We start from the raw sequence: 18,080 nt of genomic DNA on the forward strand, positions 1-18,080 counted from the left end.
CTAGCACGTAGAGCTCTGAGCAACTTCACGAGGGGGCGCAGCAGAATATAAAAGAAAATAAACTGGAAAACGATAAATTACCAGTACTTAGAGCAGGTGTGAGACTGGGAGGAAGAAATGGAGAGAGTTTTGTTTGTGATCACTTTTCGTGGCCGCTTTGATGTTCTCGGCTCACTGAGAACATCAAAGCAGCCGCGAAAGTGAACACGCAGGCTGACAAATGGTGCGTGCGCCCGGCGCACATGCACTGTACCTGATCCGCCTGCAGCCTTTGTGAGCATTTTCAAAATCCCCTTACTAAATATCTCGCATAGTATCGCTTACGCGATAGCTAGGCGAGACCTAAAAATTACCTTGGGCAGAAAGGTCTGCCGGCTTCTAAACTGCCATACCCTATTATATACTAGAGACTGATAGGTAGTTTTAATCCCCCTGCCCTATTATGTACTAGGATCTGATAGAGTAGGTCATGTCAATCACAGGGGTACTCCAACCCTTAGTGTACCCTAGTGTATGAAGCTGTTTTCACTGTATTCTACATGTTGTCAACATAGCACTGGCCCTGGGACTGGTTAAGCAGAGCCCAGGGTCAGTCAGTCAGTTACCACCAGTACCAGTCAGCTAAAAGTTGAGAGGTGCTCACGGCACAGGATGACATTGCAACACTTCCCCCATTCCCTTCAGTAATTCTTGGAAGTGAACGAGGTAGAGTTTACCCCAAAGAACATTGGGGGGCATGGTAGGACTTGCTCCATGCTTCACTTCCAGTGGGCTTGATACCACAGGTTAGTGCTTTGTAATTAGTATTAATGTTCATGGACTGGCACGTTGGTATTGTCCACATGGAACTCCCTATTCACTAGATGGTCTTTCCAAACAAATATAGTCCTGAAGATGGTGCCGAAACGTCAAACATTTACACACATAAGCCCATATAAAGTAGAACTATCCATCACAATTCTTTGTAATTTTACTCTAAATATTTTGGTTGCTAGGCTGAGTTGAGTTGAGCAAAGCTTGGAATGACTTCAAAGAAGAAGGAATGTCCCTCTGAATGAAAACCCCTTAGTAACAATGAAGTGCATATTTTCCAAATCTTCATCTTTGGAAATAATACACGTGAGCTGTTATTCTTTACCTGGCAACATATTAATGGACCTCTAAAAAAAGTTTCCTGAGACGTTTATCTCTCTATTGTTAGCCCTTGCTCTATTCACATACCTGTAGGCCATGACTTGTTCTGGTGTACTGTTGTTAAAGTAAGCATCTAAAGAGTCTGACCTGCATTCTAAGAGAGGTATGGTAATAATTCCTTCTCCTCTTTTGTGCTTTATGTGCTAGGTAACCGCTTCCACACAGAGATCGCCTCCACAATGGTTGATATCACCGTGCTCCCAAAGGTCTCGCTGGCGGATGAGCCCGTCAGAATCTTCATCTCTGGTCTGGAGCCCAATCAGCTGGTGACTCTCAGGGCCTCACTTTTGGATGAAAAAGGATTCTTATTCACCTCACGGGTATTCTACAGAGGGGATGCTTCTGGAGAGGTGGACCTGGAACGGGCAGAGGCCATCGGAGGGGATTTCCGAGGTGTGCTGCCCATGGGCCTCCTGTGGGCCTTGAGCTCCGAGAAGCCTTTCCACCGGCTCATGAAGCGAGATGTGATTGGCAGCCCCTACCGGATCACCGTGGAAGTTTTTGATTCAGTTCAGCTTGAGCCATCACCTACAGTCAAGCCTTTGGCCAGCCAGACATTTGAGCGGTGGTACGTGGCGCCTGGAGTGCGACGGATAGCGATCCGGGAAGGCAGGGTGCGGGGAGCACTTTTTCTACCTCCAGGTGAGTATGTTCTTCTGCCAGAGTTTTCATTCTTTTAGTAGGTGCTTTTCATTGGCCCTCTGTGTTCTTCCAGAATCTGCTGCCTTCTGAGATAGTTCACATAACATCTCTAAACAGTTGCATCCCTTGTCTGTCATAATTTCGATTGGGTAAAAGTTTATTTCTTTTTGGTGTAACGCAGGGTTTGCGTTTTCAATTGTCGCTTGGTGCATCTGGGTGTCTGGGATGCAGACCGTTGTTTGCTGTTTGTTGTGTTGACCAGGGGTCTCCAAAATTTTCTGTAACAACCGCTACTTATATTAAACGAAAATTATTCCTAGCTACTAGTAATATTAGTGTTGTAATAGTGACCACATCAAAAATGTGGCCATGTTATGCATGATAGCAGCAATGGTCACCTGCATCAGGCAGAGTTGCTAGCAGTAATCTAAAATAGGCTTTGCCAGTTTGGAAAGCCTTTACAAAGGTAATACTTAGCAGCCATAGCTACAATGCTCTTGGCACCAAGGTAATATAAGTAATAAGTCTCTTCATAGGTACATGATTTACCTTTCAAATATCCGCATTGTAGGAAGCTGGCTGTCTACATAGTACAACAAAACGAGGTACACTGTGGAAAGTCCAGGGGACCCTTGAAGCGCAAATAACAGTCCCAAGTGAATTCTTTTGTGCTAGTGTGGGCGAGCAGTTTAGGCTTATCAGAGGGTAGTGCTAAGCATTTATAGCACGCACAGAAGCAGTAAATGAGACACACACACTCAAAGAATAAATCCGAGACTATTTTAGAAAAATAACAATTATTTTTATATACATTTTCATACCAAGAACTTCGTAAACAGGTAAGTAATTTGTAAAATATTGACTTTCACAGTTAAGTAAAATGTTCACTTACATTTGTCTTTACCCAGCATTGCTTTCCTATGAAAGAAAAAGCATAAATTGCATACAGTTAGTTCAGTTCGGATTCTGGGGGTCTCCTTCTGGACTTAAGGTCGTACAGGGCCAAGAACCACCAGCAGTTAGTCGTTACCTACCCTGGAACATCCGGGTGCAGATGTGCTGTTTGGGATGGTAGCATTGCTCTCGACACCAATGGAGAGAGGCCACCTAAAAATAGGTTGCAGAGGGAGATTTGGGGACAAGTCCCGGAGTTCCCAATGGGGGCTCGGTTTCTGAGGGCCCTGGGAGCGAGAAATGACAGTCGGTTCTCTGGAACCCAAGCTGGGGCGCTCGGGTGCAGAGTGGTTAGGTCTGCTGGACTTATATGTCACAGGCACTCGTGGTTTTTAGCCTCGCCAGTTGAGGTTTCAAAAATCCGGACAGCTGGGACACTCTGGGAGTGGGTCTCTGTGGTGCTGACATCCCCTGATGGCTGTTTGGTGTTGGAGTTCGGATTGGACTTAACCAGGCTTTGGTTGCTGCAACGGGTCTGTTAGCCTGGGTATTGGTGCTGTGTGGCTCCAGTTGGACCTGGCGTCTTTTTACCTGGCGGGGCAACCTATCTGAGCTCCTGGAGCTCAGCACCATCCTCCTGGATTTTATATAGTTAAAGTGACCTTTGATTGGTTGAAATACCGGTTATTTATGGATTCATGTTTGAAGTTTAAAAGACTCTGGAATTTGTAGTCACAAGTTTTGCTATATTTGGCTGCTGTTCATAAATAAAGAAACTTACAAGCTTAATACTTGCCTCCTTGTTCTTAACAGAATGAAAACTTTTTGACGTGAAAGCTAGGAAAATTTGCATTCACCATCACTGGGAAGTGATTGCAGACAATTTCTTGGAGTCGTCATTCAACAACTACCAGATAACGTAGAAGACCTTTGTAATATGGCACAAACTTTGATTACCAGAGCGCTTCCACACACTATTTATTTTGTAATACGCAGCCATCTTAAAAGGGTTGAGAGTGCATCTACTACACTAGATGCGGAACACATATCTGAATAATAGAAAAAAACAGTCAATATTAAAAAGGGTAGCATTCACTATGAAAGATAGTCGATATGTACCTGTAAACTCAGAATGGATAACGGTGATTACTGGGCAGTGGGATAGTAATAGAACAGGATTTTACTTTATGCAGATTATTTGACAGAAAACTATTTAAATGGAAGAATATTCTACTAGGTCTTCTTTAGAACTTTAAACCAGTTGTCCCATTCTCAGTTTTTGAATGCTGCAAGATTAGCATTTTGTCTTGAAATGCCAGAATTATACAATGCTTAAAAATTCAATGTTATTGCCTTGAGACCTACAGAAATGATTAAAAATCATGAACCACAGGGTGATATTAAGAGAGCTTTTGATCATGGCCATGATACTTTAACCTTGGTAGCGCGGGGGTAAAATGTGAACTCTTGCTTTCACTCTGAACCAGTTACACTTTAAGGCGGTGTAAGCTGCTTGCAGCCATACTGCAAAGTCCTCAGCTACAAGCTCTGGCAGCAGAGAGATCTGCATAATTCCCGATTCTCTAGTCCTAGGACAATGAATGAGGGTCTAAGCCGGACACAAGGAGGATCTACTGTGCCCCCGAAAGCAATGAGACAAGGGGCCTATAAGCTTCAGTTCATCTTGGTTTATTTTAACCTTGGCTCAAAGCAAATTAAAATATGCAGCACCTCCACTTAACCCTCTCTGAATCTTTGAAACAGTGGAAAAACCTCACAGGAGTCAGAAATTGTCAGGCAGTGCAGAAGTGGCTTGGGGTGCTTTAGCTGACCTCCCCATCATCCTAGTCCATCAACACACGGCGGCAGGTCAAAGGCATCCGTGAAGTATTCCTAACTCACCTGTATGTGTGCATGCCCAGCTCAAGACTCAAGAATGAGAAAGCACAGGCCCTGTACATTCCAAGTGCTGAACATCTGTGAGATAGGGGTGCAAATGAGAGAACTCACAGAAACACTACATAGGAGCATTCACCATGAAGAAGGTTTTGTGTGGGAAGTGGATACAATGCTAGTCCATGTGTTACAATGGCAGTCAGTGTGAATGTTAGTAATAGTAGGTTCTTATGGAAGTCCATGAAGGTCTACACATGGCTAAAGAAAGTACAGAAATATTATAAGAGTCCAAAAAGGTTTTATCAGAGATGCAAGGTTCAGAGCAAAGGGCTGACATTGAGTACACAAGGCTGTGCATTAATTTAAGGATTGCGCCCAGTGGATATTTACTTTGGAACATAGAAGCAGTCTTGCCAAGTATCACGCATCAGTTGTGACTCTAACGCATTTCAGTGTGGTGATCCGCACCACCGCACTGAAATGCATTGTCACGCATTTGCATATTGTTGGAGCATCAGCGAAGCGCTGCCTAAAACAGTATATTATGGAGTGTGGCAGGAGCGCGGGCTGCTCCTGCCGGCATGGTGCTGTAGCTTAGCTAGGCTGAGTGCTGCTAGGCAGCTCTCTGGCTGCTATAATGTATCGGAATTATGACCGCTGCGAGGCTCTCAGCTCTCGCACGGTAGTGTGCAGCGCAAATGGCTACTAACGTCACAGCCAGGGGGGCCCCAGTGAGATAAAGCCATACTGCCACTGCCGGGTGAGGTCACATCCTTCTGCCGGAGGCGGGGAGTTTGTTTTGGAAGGAACAGTAAGCTGCGCGAGGGGCTGGTTATTAGTAAATTTGGGGCAAACATCACTCAAGTGGAAACTGGTCACAAGCAATGTGCAAAGTAATTCCCACTCAGGATGAGGGAACAATTTCAATCACTCATAATTAATCACGGCTGCTTCCCTTTTTATGTAGCTCTTCTGTTACAGACATGTGCCAAGTATTTTCAAATTAGACTTTACCTCTTGCAACAGGGACCGTATGATCACAGCTGTGAGGCCATGTCACATCTGAATAGAAACACACACATCCAAAAACCAGTTTGCCAATTTAGAGAAACCAGATTTTGGCCCCAGAGTTCAATCTAATCCGGAGTCTAGGTGCATTCTTTATGTAATTTGTTTAAGGAAGAAAGCTTCAGTGGGGACTGGTGGCAAAGCAAGACTGTGGAAGTGGAAATTGGGGGCAACACTGATGTGAAAAAAAGAAAAAGATGTAGGGAGGTTAAAGGAGTAAGTTAAGAATACTTAAGTGAATGCAACTTGTGCCACCTCTTCAAAACAGCAAATGAAAGACCAGATTGGGAACGGAAATAGAGAGGGAAAAGAAAACAAGGCTCACAAGGAGAAAACCAGTGCAGTTCAGCAGAGAAACAGCCTAAAAAAGAAACCTGAAATGAAGAATAACCAAGCTTCTCCAAACAAAAAATGGGAGAGAGATGGTATGGATAGTGCACATCAAATGGGCATTAAACAACAGAGAATAGTAATGAAATACGGAAAAAGCTCAACTAAACAACATTTTCTCCAAAACCTATATTGCCCACACTGTTAGGGTGGTCTGCTTGTTGAATGTCTTTCATGTGAAAAATGTATTCTAATTTAAAAAAAGGTGTCCGGCGCTGTTCCACCAGGTTTGCCTTCCACCAAGTTCAGATATAGTCTCCCCTGGCTACGCGTGTGGTGTTTTTAAAAGTTAAATGATTCAGTAACATTGTGACAAACACTCTTTAAGTAAGAAGCCTTTTCCAATAATTACATCTGCATGGCTACTTTCTCCATCAGTCCTCTGTGAGGTCAGTTTTTGATGCTGGATCCCCAAGATCTTGCTTATTCCAGCACTTGTATGGATGGACGTTGTTACTGTATGAACTTGAGGATGGATTCCAGAGCAGATTGTTTCTAAAAGTCCTCTTGGTATCTGTGTTTCCGATCAGTAGGGACGCTCAGCCAGCCTGAATGTGCTTTGATGCCCCTCCCGGGTTGGATCTCTGGTCCCAACTATTGTCCATGCACTTGAATCCCGGCTACAAGTCCAATCCTTTGAGGCTACTTGGTATGCTGGTGGGAGACCAGTCATGCCTTCTGGTTGGGCTAGAGTTGATGCATAATTAATAATTCATCCCTGGTGAATCTTCACAAAGGAAATAGGAGTTGTTTTCCCACATCTGTTTCCTTTTACGCCTACATACTCTGGGAGGTTTCACTATCTTTATGTGGCCTGGTCTAGCCTTGACATCTTTCTTTCGTTCCACCCAGAGTGTTTGTAGAATATATTGGTTTCAGGGACCAGCTCCTAGGGCTAGCCAAGGACGCTGCTGTGGTTTCCTCCAGGACAATCATTTTATGGCAGTGATGTAGGTGACACTCCTAGGAGCCTGTGTTTCACAAATATCGTAAACTCTGTGGGTTTTCTTGATCATCCTAAAAACAGAAGTGTTGGGCCTGTCATTCTTAGGGTGGTTTTCCCTCACCTTTTCGCCTGCTTCCCTCCATTATTTTGCTTTATCTTTTTGTTGGACTTAGGACTCTGAGCACTTTACCACTGCTAACCAGTGCTAAAGTGCATGCGTGCCTCCCCTAAAACATGTTGACATTGCTATATGATTTCCATATTTAGTTTACTTATAAGTCCCTTGTAGAGTAGTATACCATATACCCAGGTCCTGTAATCTAAATACTACTCGTGGGCTTGCAGCACTGGTTGTGCCACCCACACAAGTAGCCTTTCAAACTCGTCTCAGCCCTGCCATGGCAAGGCCTGGGTGAGAAGTTTACTGCCACTTCAACTTGGCATTTAAAACCACTTGCAAAGCCTTAAACTCCTCTTTTAATGCACGTAAGCCACCCCTAAGGCAGACTGTAAGTGACCCTAACAGCAGGATGCTGTTTAATTAAAAGGCAGGACATGTACTTTTAAGTTTTACATGTGCCTGGGGTGTATTACCTGTGCCAACGTAAGTTGTTACGGTTAATTTTCTCGAATACTGGCTATACTGTTGTAATCGGTACGTAATTGGCCTCAGGGCCAGAACGTACCAGTAAAAATACCAATAAAATGTGTTAATTAAAAAAACGTTTTACATGTCCTGGCAGTGACAAACAGCTAAATTTGTTTATCACAGCTGTGAGTCCTACTCTTTCCATAGGCTAGCATTGGATATTCCATAAAACAGTCTTAAGCTGTAATTTCTGATTGGAAAGTAGTAACTGCTTAATGTTTAATATTTTTGGAATGGCGGTTGTACATTTTCTTTAGTGGTAAAGTAGGATTTGCCATTACCATTTTAGAAATGCCACTTTTAGAAAGTGGGACCCAAAGGAGATCGGTCTATGAAGTGGACATTTCTCTGCTCTTAGCTTTGCTGTCTGTTTCTGAAGCCTGTCTCCAATACATGTAAGGGCTGAGAGACAGCTACACTTTTCCTCTGGACAGCCCAAACACAGTAAGGGCTCAGTGTGACAAGGGACTCATCTGCATTCTGATAGCCTTCCTCGGAAGCAAGGGGGAGAGCGACTCACACTTACATCTGAATAGGCTGTGTCCTCTCCTCACACAAAGAGGCTGACTATACCCCACAGATAGCCTGGCAGATAGGACTTGGTTAAAAGGGACCCTTGTGCACTTCAGAGAAATCCTCCTATGGATCATTTCTTCCTAACGGGGAAAAACAGAGATCATCTTGATGGTCTTCGGTAGTACTCGGGTCTCAGTTCTCTTATTCTTTCAGCTCCAATTAAAAAAAACTGCCAGGAATCTGCTAAATACTTCACAAACATTTTGAACACACAGATTTTTGTTTCCCAAAGAATTGTTCAAATAAGGTGTAGGAAATTGGGTTATTGATTGAGAATGGTAAAACCACTACTCGCGCTACAACCACAACTCTTGGCAGGCTGAATCACCAAAGTCACTAAATTAACCTCTGCGTAATTCTCTGGTAATGTGGCAGAAAAACAGTCAGGCTTAACTTAGAGGCACCCTGTTAAGTATTTACGCAGCACTCAAATAGTAATGAAAACACAACAAAAGAAATATCCCTCACCAATTAAGAAGAATTGAGAAAATTATAATACATATTTTGATACCAAAATGAAATATATTCAATCATTAGAATCTGAGTTATGTTTTTTTAAATTTTTTTTGCCATAAATAGTGCCTAAGAGATCAAAGCGCAACTTCAGGCGTCTAGTCGCCTAAGATAGGGGCAAAGTCAAACGATATGACTGACCACGATGGAACGCGGTTCGGATAAACAAGGTAGATTAGGCCCATTCTGGACATAAAAGAAATTTCAAAGAAAAGTTCCTGAGTAGCTAAAAGTCAGCAAGGCCAGGCAGCCGTGGGTGTCTGAGAAGAAGGAGGCATCATTGTCGGGGAGCTGTTGGACAAAGTTATGGTGAAGATTTCTCAGTTCTGACTTTGTCAGTATTTTGGAATTACGAAAATCTCCAACAGGACGAAGCTGCAGGCTGAAGTTTATGAAAGCTTCACAAGGTTGGGAACACTTCCTGTGCGAAGCTGCTGAACAGGATTTGCTGCTGCGTACAAGAACTAGCAGGATCTACCATGAAGTCAGGATGACCATCAATGCACCTTGGGCGAATCGTAAAGCATTTACTCTTGTTGGTTCTCAGTACAAGGTTCCAGGACTGGTAGGGAACCACTTTGAAGGCAGGACTCACTTCAGGCAGGGTCCATGTGCACGTTCAAGGTAGTTGGAGCTTTTTGTGTCCCTGTGGTATAAAGCAGCATCAAACAGCAGGGCAGTCCTTCTGAGTATCCTGCACAGGTCCAGAAGTGAACTTAAGAGTTAAACTGTGAGTCCAATATTTATACCTATGCCATTCTTTGAAGTGGGAGAAACATCTAAATGAACCTCTATCTGGAAATCTCCTTCCTTCCTCTTCCCAGGCTGCAAGTGGTCTAGTGTGACATTAGGCTGGCGTCATGTTCCTTTGTGAGTGTGCTAGAGCCAGCCCTTTGAAATGTAAGGGGTTCAGGGAGCAGCACTGCCTCACACATCCTGGCCAGTTGGCCTCTCCTTCCAAAACCTGCCCCCCCCTTTATCTTGCAGTCTTGGAGGAATACACAGAGGCCAACTGCCAGCTAACTATTCACAGTCACATGGCCAAGGACACAGGCTGCAGGCAGCAAATGGTTAGGACAAGAAAAAGCCAACTTTCTAAAACTGGCCATTTTCAGTACTGTGACTTTAAATCCAGCTTTACCATTACAATTCTTGTGAACCAAACTTGATGTCCCTACTTATTCCTAATCAAATCTTAGCTCTTACTAAATTTAATAAGGTAACTCAATGTTACCCTATGGGAAACATAGGGCTCACAGTAGGGAAAAACTAATTGGATAATTTTTCCCTGTCAGGATATATAAAACGTCAAAACGGATGTTCTACCTTTTATTTTTAGTGCACCCCGCACTATGGTTTGTTTAAGGCTTACCTTAGGGGGGACTTGGATGTATTCAAAAGAGAGGTAAATATCTGACAAAAAGGCTTATTATGCCAGGGCAATTTGTCAGTTTACAAATGCACACATGCTGCAATGGGAGATATGAGACATGCTTTATAGGGCTTCTGAAGTGGGTTGCACAATAAGTGCTGTAGGCCCTCTTAGCACTTACTTTACAGGGCTTAGGTACACGCAGTACCACTTTACTAGGAATGCAAAAGTGAATTAAATATATCAGTTGGATGTAAACCATTTTTAGTATTTTTAAAGAAGAGAACACACACACTTTAGAACTGGTTAGCAGTGGTAAAGGTGAAAGATTCCTAATGCCAGGAAAAACAAAATTCTGATATTAGGAGTGGTGAAGGCACGCCGTTTTGGGGGTGACCCTGCAGATAAGGCCAAGCACAACATACGTTTTACACAATTTTCAGAGACAAATATTTTTCATTTTTTCTTTTTGTTAAGTTTCTGTAAATTCCGTATTTGAATATGGTACTGGGTAAGATTCTCTGAGTTCTTATCTTTTTTGAACATGGCAGTTCAGTTTCTGCTTATTTAGTACTAATTCAATAGTTCTAAAATTCTTTTGAAGTGATTTCTGGTTGTACCTAATCTTTTAAGTTTATATTTCTAACAAGAATTATTTTTTATCTTCTGCTTATTTTCTCAAACGTTTTTATCAGCATTGATGTTAAAACACCTGCTTGTCGCTACAATTCATGCCAATTGGCAATCTAGGTCCTGTGTCAAAGTCCATTGTCCAATTACCTGATCTTCTGGGCTCAGATAGTCGCTGGCAAGGCGCCCACTGGGCACAGTTCAGCAGTAAACGAGTTACTGCTGCAAATGGTCAACAAAGCCATAAATGGGTCACAGGGCTACTGGTTTTCAAAATGGACGAGAACCCAGAGAAGGTCTCTCTGAGACGCGAGACCTTCGATCTGTAACTTGTGAAGTTCTGTATGAAACAATTTAAATAGCAAGTATTCACAGAACCTTGGGCATCCATCTAGTTCCCAGTAGGAACTGAGGAAAAGGAATTTATGACATTGCTTCAATAACTTCTTCATACTGTCTTTTCTGAGAACTTTAATGACTAGAAAGATGCCTTGTATGGTTCCAGGTTCATGTCAAAGACTCAACCAGTAGCAGAAAAAGGGCAGAACCTTTGTCTGGAAAAGGAATGATAAAGTTTCCAGCAAAGCCATAAACGGGTCACAGGGCTACTGGTATTTGAAATGAACGAGCACCCTTTGCAGGTCTCTCAACACAAGACTTTTGATCTGTATCTTGTGAAGTTGTGTATAAAACCTTTTGAATGGCAGTGATATTCACAGAGCATTCTCCTGCTTCCACACACTTTGCGTGCTCTGCATAATCTTCAGATGGATCCCAACCAACACCAGAAATTACGTCACCCAGGCCTTCGCAACCAACCGCCTCGACTATGGCAACACCCCCTATTCCAGCATCTTCACCCAGCTCCTCAGAAGACTCCAGACCTTCCAGAACGCTGCAGCCAGACTCCTTCTGGACGTCCCCAAACCAGCCCACCTGCGACCCCTCCACTGTCTCCCCATCCAGAAGAGATGCCAATTCAAGATTCTCACTTAAGTCTATAAAATTCTCCACGACCTAGAAGCTGCCTACCTCAACCATCAACTGAACTTCTGCCAACCTTCTAGACACCTGTGCTCTGCTTCACTCACCCTCGCACACCCCTGTATCCGTCACAGAGCCAATGGTGGCCGCCTCTTATCCTACATTGCTGCCAAGACCTGGAACGACCTTCCCCTCCAGCTCTGTAAAGCCTCCTCGCTGGCAGACTTGAGGAAGAGACTCAAGACCTGGCTCTTCAACAAAGACGCAGCTCCCAGATACCCCTAAGGGTGTCAGTGTGCACTTTATAAATGCTTTTTGATACAGAATTGGGGAACGGTACAGTGTGGTCCAAGGAGCTGCAAGGGCACCACAGTTTCTGTCCTGGAATGTCTTCCCAGAGAAGATTTCTAGACCGAAACTGTGGTACACCTCGTTGACCCTCAAAGCAGACGCCTTCAGTTCAGTTTTCGCCAGCTGGGCCACAAGATCCGCCTGAATCTAGGCCTACTCGCTTCTGAAGATTTTCCCAAGAGCATCAGTCAGTGTGTCCTTTCTCCTTCCCCCCCCTTGTCTTCGAGGGACAGTCTCATCTTCCAGTGCTGGTCACCACAGAATCCAATGTTTACAGTGACAGTTAAGAGCCACAGGCTATGAACCTTATACAAATCTGAGCATTGTTTCAACATAACCACAATTATAATAACCTAATACATCATTAAAAGAGCAGCCTTCACCATGTCCTTCCCCCTTTCACTACAGAGGATGAAATACCACGTATCACTAAAACAGAATATGAGCCATTATATATTTTTATCTGAGATCAAGTTGATGAATACTCAGATTAGCGGCAAAAAGCATGACTCCGTGGGGAGGGGGGGGGGGTATGTACACTAAACACTATTTATTTTATTTTCTTGAGCCCACCCTTTTTTTAAATACATGTTATTCAATTCATTTCTACAGCCTTGCCATCCTATTTTTCTCTAATTCCCTGTCACTCTGTTTCTTTTCTATATTGCTACATTGTGATTCTGTTTCCAAACAGCTCTTCCATCTGTTCTCAAAAGTTCATTCTTTATTCTGCTGTTCTACCACAACACAACACTTTTTCTATATAATTACATTTTCCTTGCTCTTTCTGTGGTCAATTCCTTCCAGTTTTCACTTTAGTTCTTGTATTTTAATATGCTGTTGTATCTTCACTCTTTTCAGTGTTTCTTTTCACTGTGTTACCTAGTTTGCTTCCCCTTTCGCTACTTCCATGCAATGCTTCCACTTCTGTGTATCATGTTAAATAGTACAATTTCCACTTTATACAAAAGTCTAGCTTGCGGTACAGAAACGAACCAGTACAAGTAACATAAAACATTGTGTTGTGTAAGAACAGGAGTGATCATACTCATCAACAGTACTTGATAAGTATGGCTTCTCGTCGAATAGCTCCCTGAGCCTTTGTGGGTGAAAAAAGGGAAATCTAGTTTAATTCAGATATATTGGGTATTAATGGGTACTACTATGATATACTTGTTCATGTGGAATATTTTTGCACTTTACTTATGACTTCTTTACTCGATTAGGGAGACGGGGATTGCCGTTGTACTTTTACTGTAATAGTTTTAGTGGACCTAGGCTATGTATGACATTTAGAGTAGTCTAAATATGTATGAATGCTTGTGGATGCATGTCATAATTTAATTAAACTAATACAAAGTATCTAAAACGAAAAAAAAAAGAAAAGAAATAAGGTTTCTTGAACCTCTATACTTTTATGTAGCACCGGGTTCGCCGCCAGTTCCACATCCACTTTTCTCTGTGCCGTCCCAACAATGAACCTGCAGCTGGAACAGGCATGTGCAAGAATCAGTGAGAGGCACAGGCCAAGAGGATATCTTCAAATGGCAACATCTGTTTGTTTATCTGTTTTTGTATATAGCAATTATCCTTACATGGTAAAAAACCGATGCCTTATCAAAGAAATTGATCATCTGCTAACTTTTGTCACATGGATGAATGTGCATAGGGCTTGCATTGCAATTTCATCTCTTAAAGAGTAGCTGAGCCAGAAAATCTTCATTACGTGTTACTGTCCCATGCAGCGAAGGTACAACGTGTGCCAGTCAATATTATGTCCTGGGGCTCATGCTCTAAATCTGTGACCTCCGCCAATGTATCCTGGTTCTTGTTAAATATCTGTGTTGACTAGGCAAAAGTGCATATATGAAAAGGTTAGTGTGGACATCTGCATATTAACCATATATGCGAGCTCCCATCCAGTATCTGAACTTTCTGAATTATCTGTCCATTGTTTATCAACTTTATTCCGAATATTGACTGCATTGTCACAGCTCTGCTGTCTTTCCTGCCACAGGAGATGGACCATTCCCTGGAGTCATTGACATGTTTGGAGGAGTTGGAGGTCTCACGGAGTTCCGCAGCGGTCTTCTTGCCAGCCGGGGCTTTGCCACACTCGCTTTGGCCTATTTTGCCTACGATGACCTGCCAAATTTTCTGAGTGAAGTGGATCTTGAGTACTTTGAAGAAGCTGCTGATCTTCTCTTGAAGCACCCCAAGGTATGTCCTCTCTGACTTCTTCCTGTCAAATGTAGTGTAACACTGACTTAACATCCCCTGAACAAAGGCTCTCTCCCTCTGCACTCAAATCCTTTTGCAGGGTTCAGCTTCATGTGATTTACTCTTCTAGTAACAATGCTTCAAAATGGTCGTGATGTTGCTTTTTTGCATGTCACGTACATAACAGTTTCTAGGACCAGGTACAATCCGTAATGTAGAAAACTTTGTGTTAGAAATATACCTGAAAAAGTATTCCAAAAACGAATATTAGAAAGGAAACAGCAGGGAATAGTATTCTGAAAGAAAAAGCACAGCAAAGGTGGAATTTCAAGATGGCTTCTTTGCAAGCTAAAACAGGTGGGACTCAGAAATGTAGTCCCACTGCTAGGTTCATATTCAGTCCTAATTCAATAAGCCTGCTTAAGTACCAAAACCAGATTCAGGGCATAGGGGCTTTCTGTAGCGCCTTGCAGGTGAGACCAGTCAGAGTCACAGAAGTTACGAACAAAAGCAGAGTAACAAGAAGGGACTTATGTGGAATGTGGAGAAGTGAACTCCACTCCCCTCAAATAGGATCGTTTTTTTAAAAGGATTAAAAAGTAGGCAGGATTGGGACACATTAAGTAGAGTGAGATGAAAGAGGTACTGTGGTGGCAACCCCAGACAAAAAGAGAACCACAATAGTTTTTTTTGAAGGATTGGGAACATATTCATGATATGGCAAACAATGGCAAAATAGTTACTATTGCATGGAATAACACGAAACATATGCAATTTTTGGCAAGTTGATTAGTCTTCTGTGTTTCTAAACATGACACAAGCAACTGGACACGTACAAACCTTGGTTCCCAGTATCCAAGAACGTACATGCGGAGTCCCGGAGGCACCATCGATGAGAGACGGTATGACATCTGCAAATATCCACAGTGGGTATTTTGGGTATTCTGAAGAACTGCCAAGGTTCCAGACTTCATAAAGCAGCGATAAACGCCCCCTGTCTTAACAATATGACTGCTCCACTTCACTGACTTGGATACATGTTGATGTTGAAATAGTCTCAGAATATTATGCACCCAAACTTATAGAGCAAAAAAGTTACATTTGTGGTGGCTGCAATCTAGCCGGAGTCCCCCTTTCAACTCACCTCTAGCTCAATAGTGAAATAAGATCAAGGTCCATAAGTGGGTCTGTGGATACGTCCTCGATAATCGAAAGGAGTCTTCGGAAACTAGAGATTGCAGAATTCCTGGAAACTCATAGTGAAGCAGAAGATGCAAGATCTTCACAATTATACAGCAAGCAGCGTGGTTGTGCAAGAAGGTCTGCTCGAGGAACTGAATTTAAAAGTTTTACAGGAACCATGGAAGACAGCATAGGTTCCAGCTTTCTATTTTAGAGTCATGATTTAGAAAATCACAAATACCGGCCAATGAAATGCTTTCGCCTACACAGAGTAGAGTAATTCAGTGAGTAAACTAGTAGGTAGAAGCTGGAGATTTCTTTCCACCAAGGTGGTTTTCGCTGATACAGTTAATTAAGACACGAGTGGAAGGCTCATCAGCTCCTTTTTTAGCTCTTTTACCTGGGGAAAAGAGAGAAATGTGGAAATTGCGGTTGAATCAAGAAAATCAAGTAAAATAAATTTGCAGAGAGACAGGAAAGAGGGGAACACAGGATGAACCACCTCAGATTCTCTGTGAAAGCTTTGAGCCACCGTAGGAATGAATGCAGGACCTTTCTTAAAAAATATTTAAGGAACCTTCTTTTCCTTGACGCCTAGGTGACGTGCTAATGTTTTGAAAGACCAGAATTTGAGAGAAGCATCTTTTAGTGGCTCAATGAGAGCTCCTTGCAGCACAAAGCGGCACCTTGAGGCTGAGCCAACAAGACTCTCTTGGGAAGCAGAACAGCTAAATATTCAATTAACTACAAACCTCCCCAAGGTTCACCAAAGACTGTGAGGCAGCCCACTGACTCCAGTGGGTGGCAAGACATAAACATAATGCAACCCCATTCTGCAGTAAAATGAATAAGAATCACATTGCCCAAGGTTCCACAGATTTTACTCCACACCGCTTTTGAAAGTATGCCAGTGATGGCAGCAGGCCTTTCCAGTGGACAGATGTCTAGAACAGTGCTTCCCAAACTTTTTAGTACCACAAATCACTTTTTAGAACTACAATCTTTAGTGGCCATGAAGCAGGAGATTTTTAAATTTAACTACAACATGGTGTGGTAGTGCACTGTCATTTACATGCAGCGCATTTTCCATTTCAATGGCCACCAGATTTGCACAGTCATACAGGTTTACAAGTAAAACTATATTGCACCCAAATGAGAATATGTGTAAATCTAGTTACAGTTGAATATTGTGTCTTGATTTGTTTTAATTCTTTTAAAATCTTTGCTTCCATCACACTTTAAAATTACAAAAAATGTGCTTCATTTTTGCTTCCCTAACTGCTGAATATGAACAGTTCATTTAGAGGTATTTACATTTTCTTGTGTGTTACAAGAAATTACATCAAGCATGATTATCACATAATTCACTTTACTATTCTTTCTTTAACTGCAAAGTGTGATGTGTTTGGAAACACTAATCCCCATGTTAAAAAAACAAATAAGCAGCAATTTATCAGACGACATATCCTGACATTAGACCTCTGTCTTTGAAGCAGCAAATGTAACAAGTTAAATACAGAGTTTAAAGGCATCTTGTTCCATTGATTGAACTTTCATGACCCACCCAAAATCCGCTCATGACCTGACACAGTTTGAGGAACACAGGTCTAGGAGCTTGCACAGACCTTGCCTTCTAGCCCTTGCATTTCAATTGCCACTTCATGTGGATTCTAGGAGTCTTGAGAGTGGAGGAGAGGAGGACACGGTAAAAATCCATTCAGGTGCAGCTGCTGTCTTATGTGCAAGGCTTTTCTGAGGACACAAGCAAAGTCGTTTACACTTAAGCCCTAACTGTGTTGCAAATATTATTCTAGTTACTCATTAAAGAGCTTATGCACAAGGCTTGGGGCCTAGAAAACTAATACCTTGAATGATGATAATAAGTAACAGAGTGTGCAAGCTTGCCACATTATTTTAGAAGCAGGTTGGCATTTGGGGCACTAACAAAGAATAACTGAATGTAGTTCAGAGGAAATAGCCACTCCACTGTCTAGAAAGTTGCATGTAGTGAGTAACGTTACCAGGCCATCTGGTCAATGCTGAGCAAGTATCTTAGGAAGCATGTTTCCAACTAGGAGATTTCTAAAGTATGCAGGGATGAGAAATTACTTTATATAGTTAGGGAAGTACTAATCATTCACCTTACTCAAAAACAATAATGGTGAGTAATCAAATCAAATCAGCTTTATTCGATTAAAAAATGATTAATCATAAAAGCAAGAATACATTGTACATTAAACAATATGCAGAATTACATTTAAATTGATTTCCTAAGTTTAAAAATAGACTTTAAAAATGCACTAACAGAGGCTATAATGTAGACTGACTCCAACCTTTGCAGGGCTATAATTGCTGGTCGACAGTGCCTCACACCAAGAGATTTCAAAACAGGGAGGATCCACCTTTTCCTAGGAATAGAATAAAATTGACACAAAAACATAACATGTAAAGTAGATTGGGTCGATACTTCGTTGCATGGGCAATTACATAAGAATTTGGACCAATCGTTCTGCTAGGGATAACTTAGTAACCTATGGATGATTCCCAAGCGGAAACGAACTAACACAAATCTG

General features: G+C 42.3%; 1 protein-coding gene across 1 annotated transcript in view; it reads left to right on the top strand.

The window, feature by feature from the left end:
• The window catches only part of LOC144804345 (bile acid-CoA:amino acid N-acyltransferase-like), a 112,715-nt gene that overhangs the window by 54,544 nt on the left and 40,091 nt on the right, over window positions 1–18,080 (top strand). The window contains exons 2-3 of the mRNA XM_078671911.1: window positions 1,342–1,836; window positions 14,123–14,325. Of these exons, the coding sequence (XP_078528037.1) occupies window positions 1,374–1,836; window positions 14,123–14,325 (666 nt within the window). The 5' untranslated portion in view covers window positions 1,342–1,373. The remainder of the gene's footprint in view (window positions 1–1,341; window positions 1,837–14,122; window positions 14,326–18,080) is intronic.

Source organism: Lissotriton helveticus, chromosome 1_2, assembly GCF_964261635.1.
Source record: "Lissotriton helveticus chromosome 1_2, aLisHel1.1, whole genome shotgun sequence".
Taxonomy (NCBI): domain Eukaryota; kingdom Metazoa; phylum Chordata; class Amphibia; order Caudata; family Salamandridae; genus Lissotriton; species Lissotriton helveticus.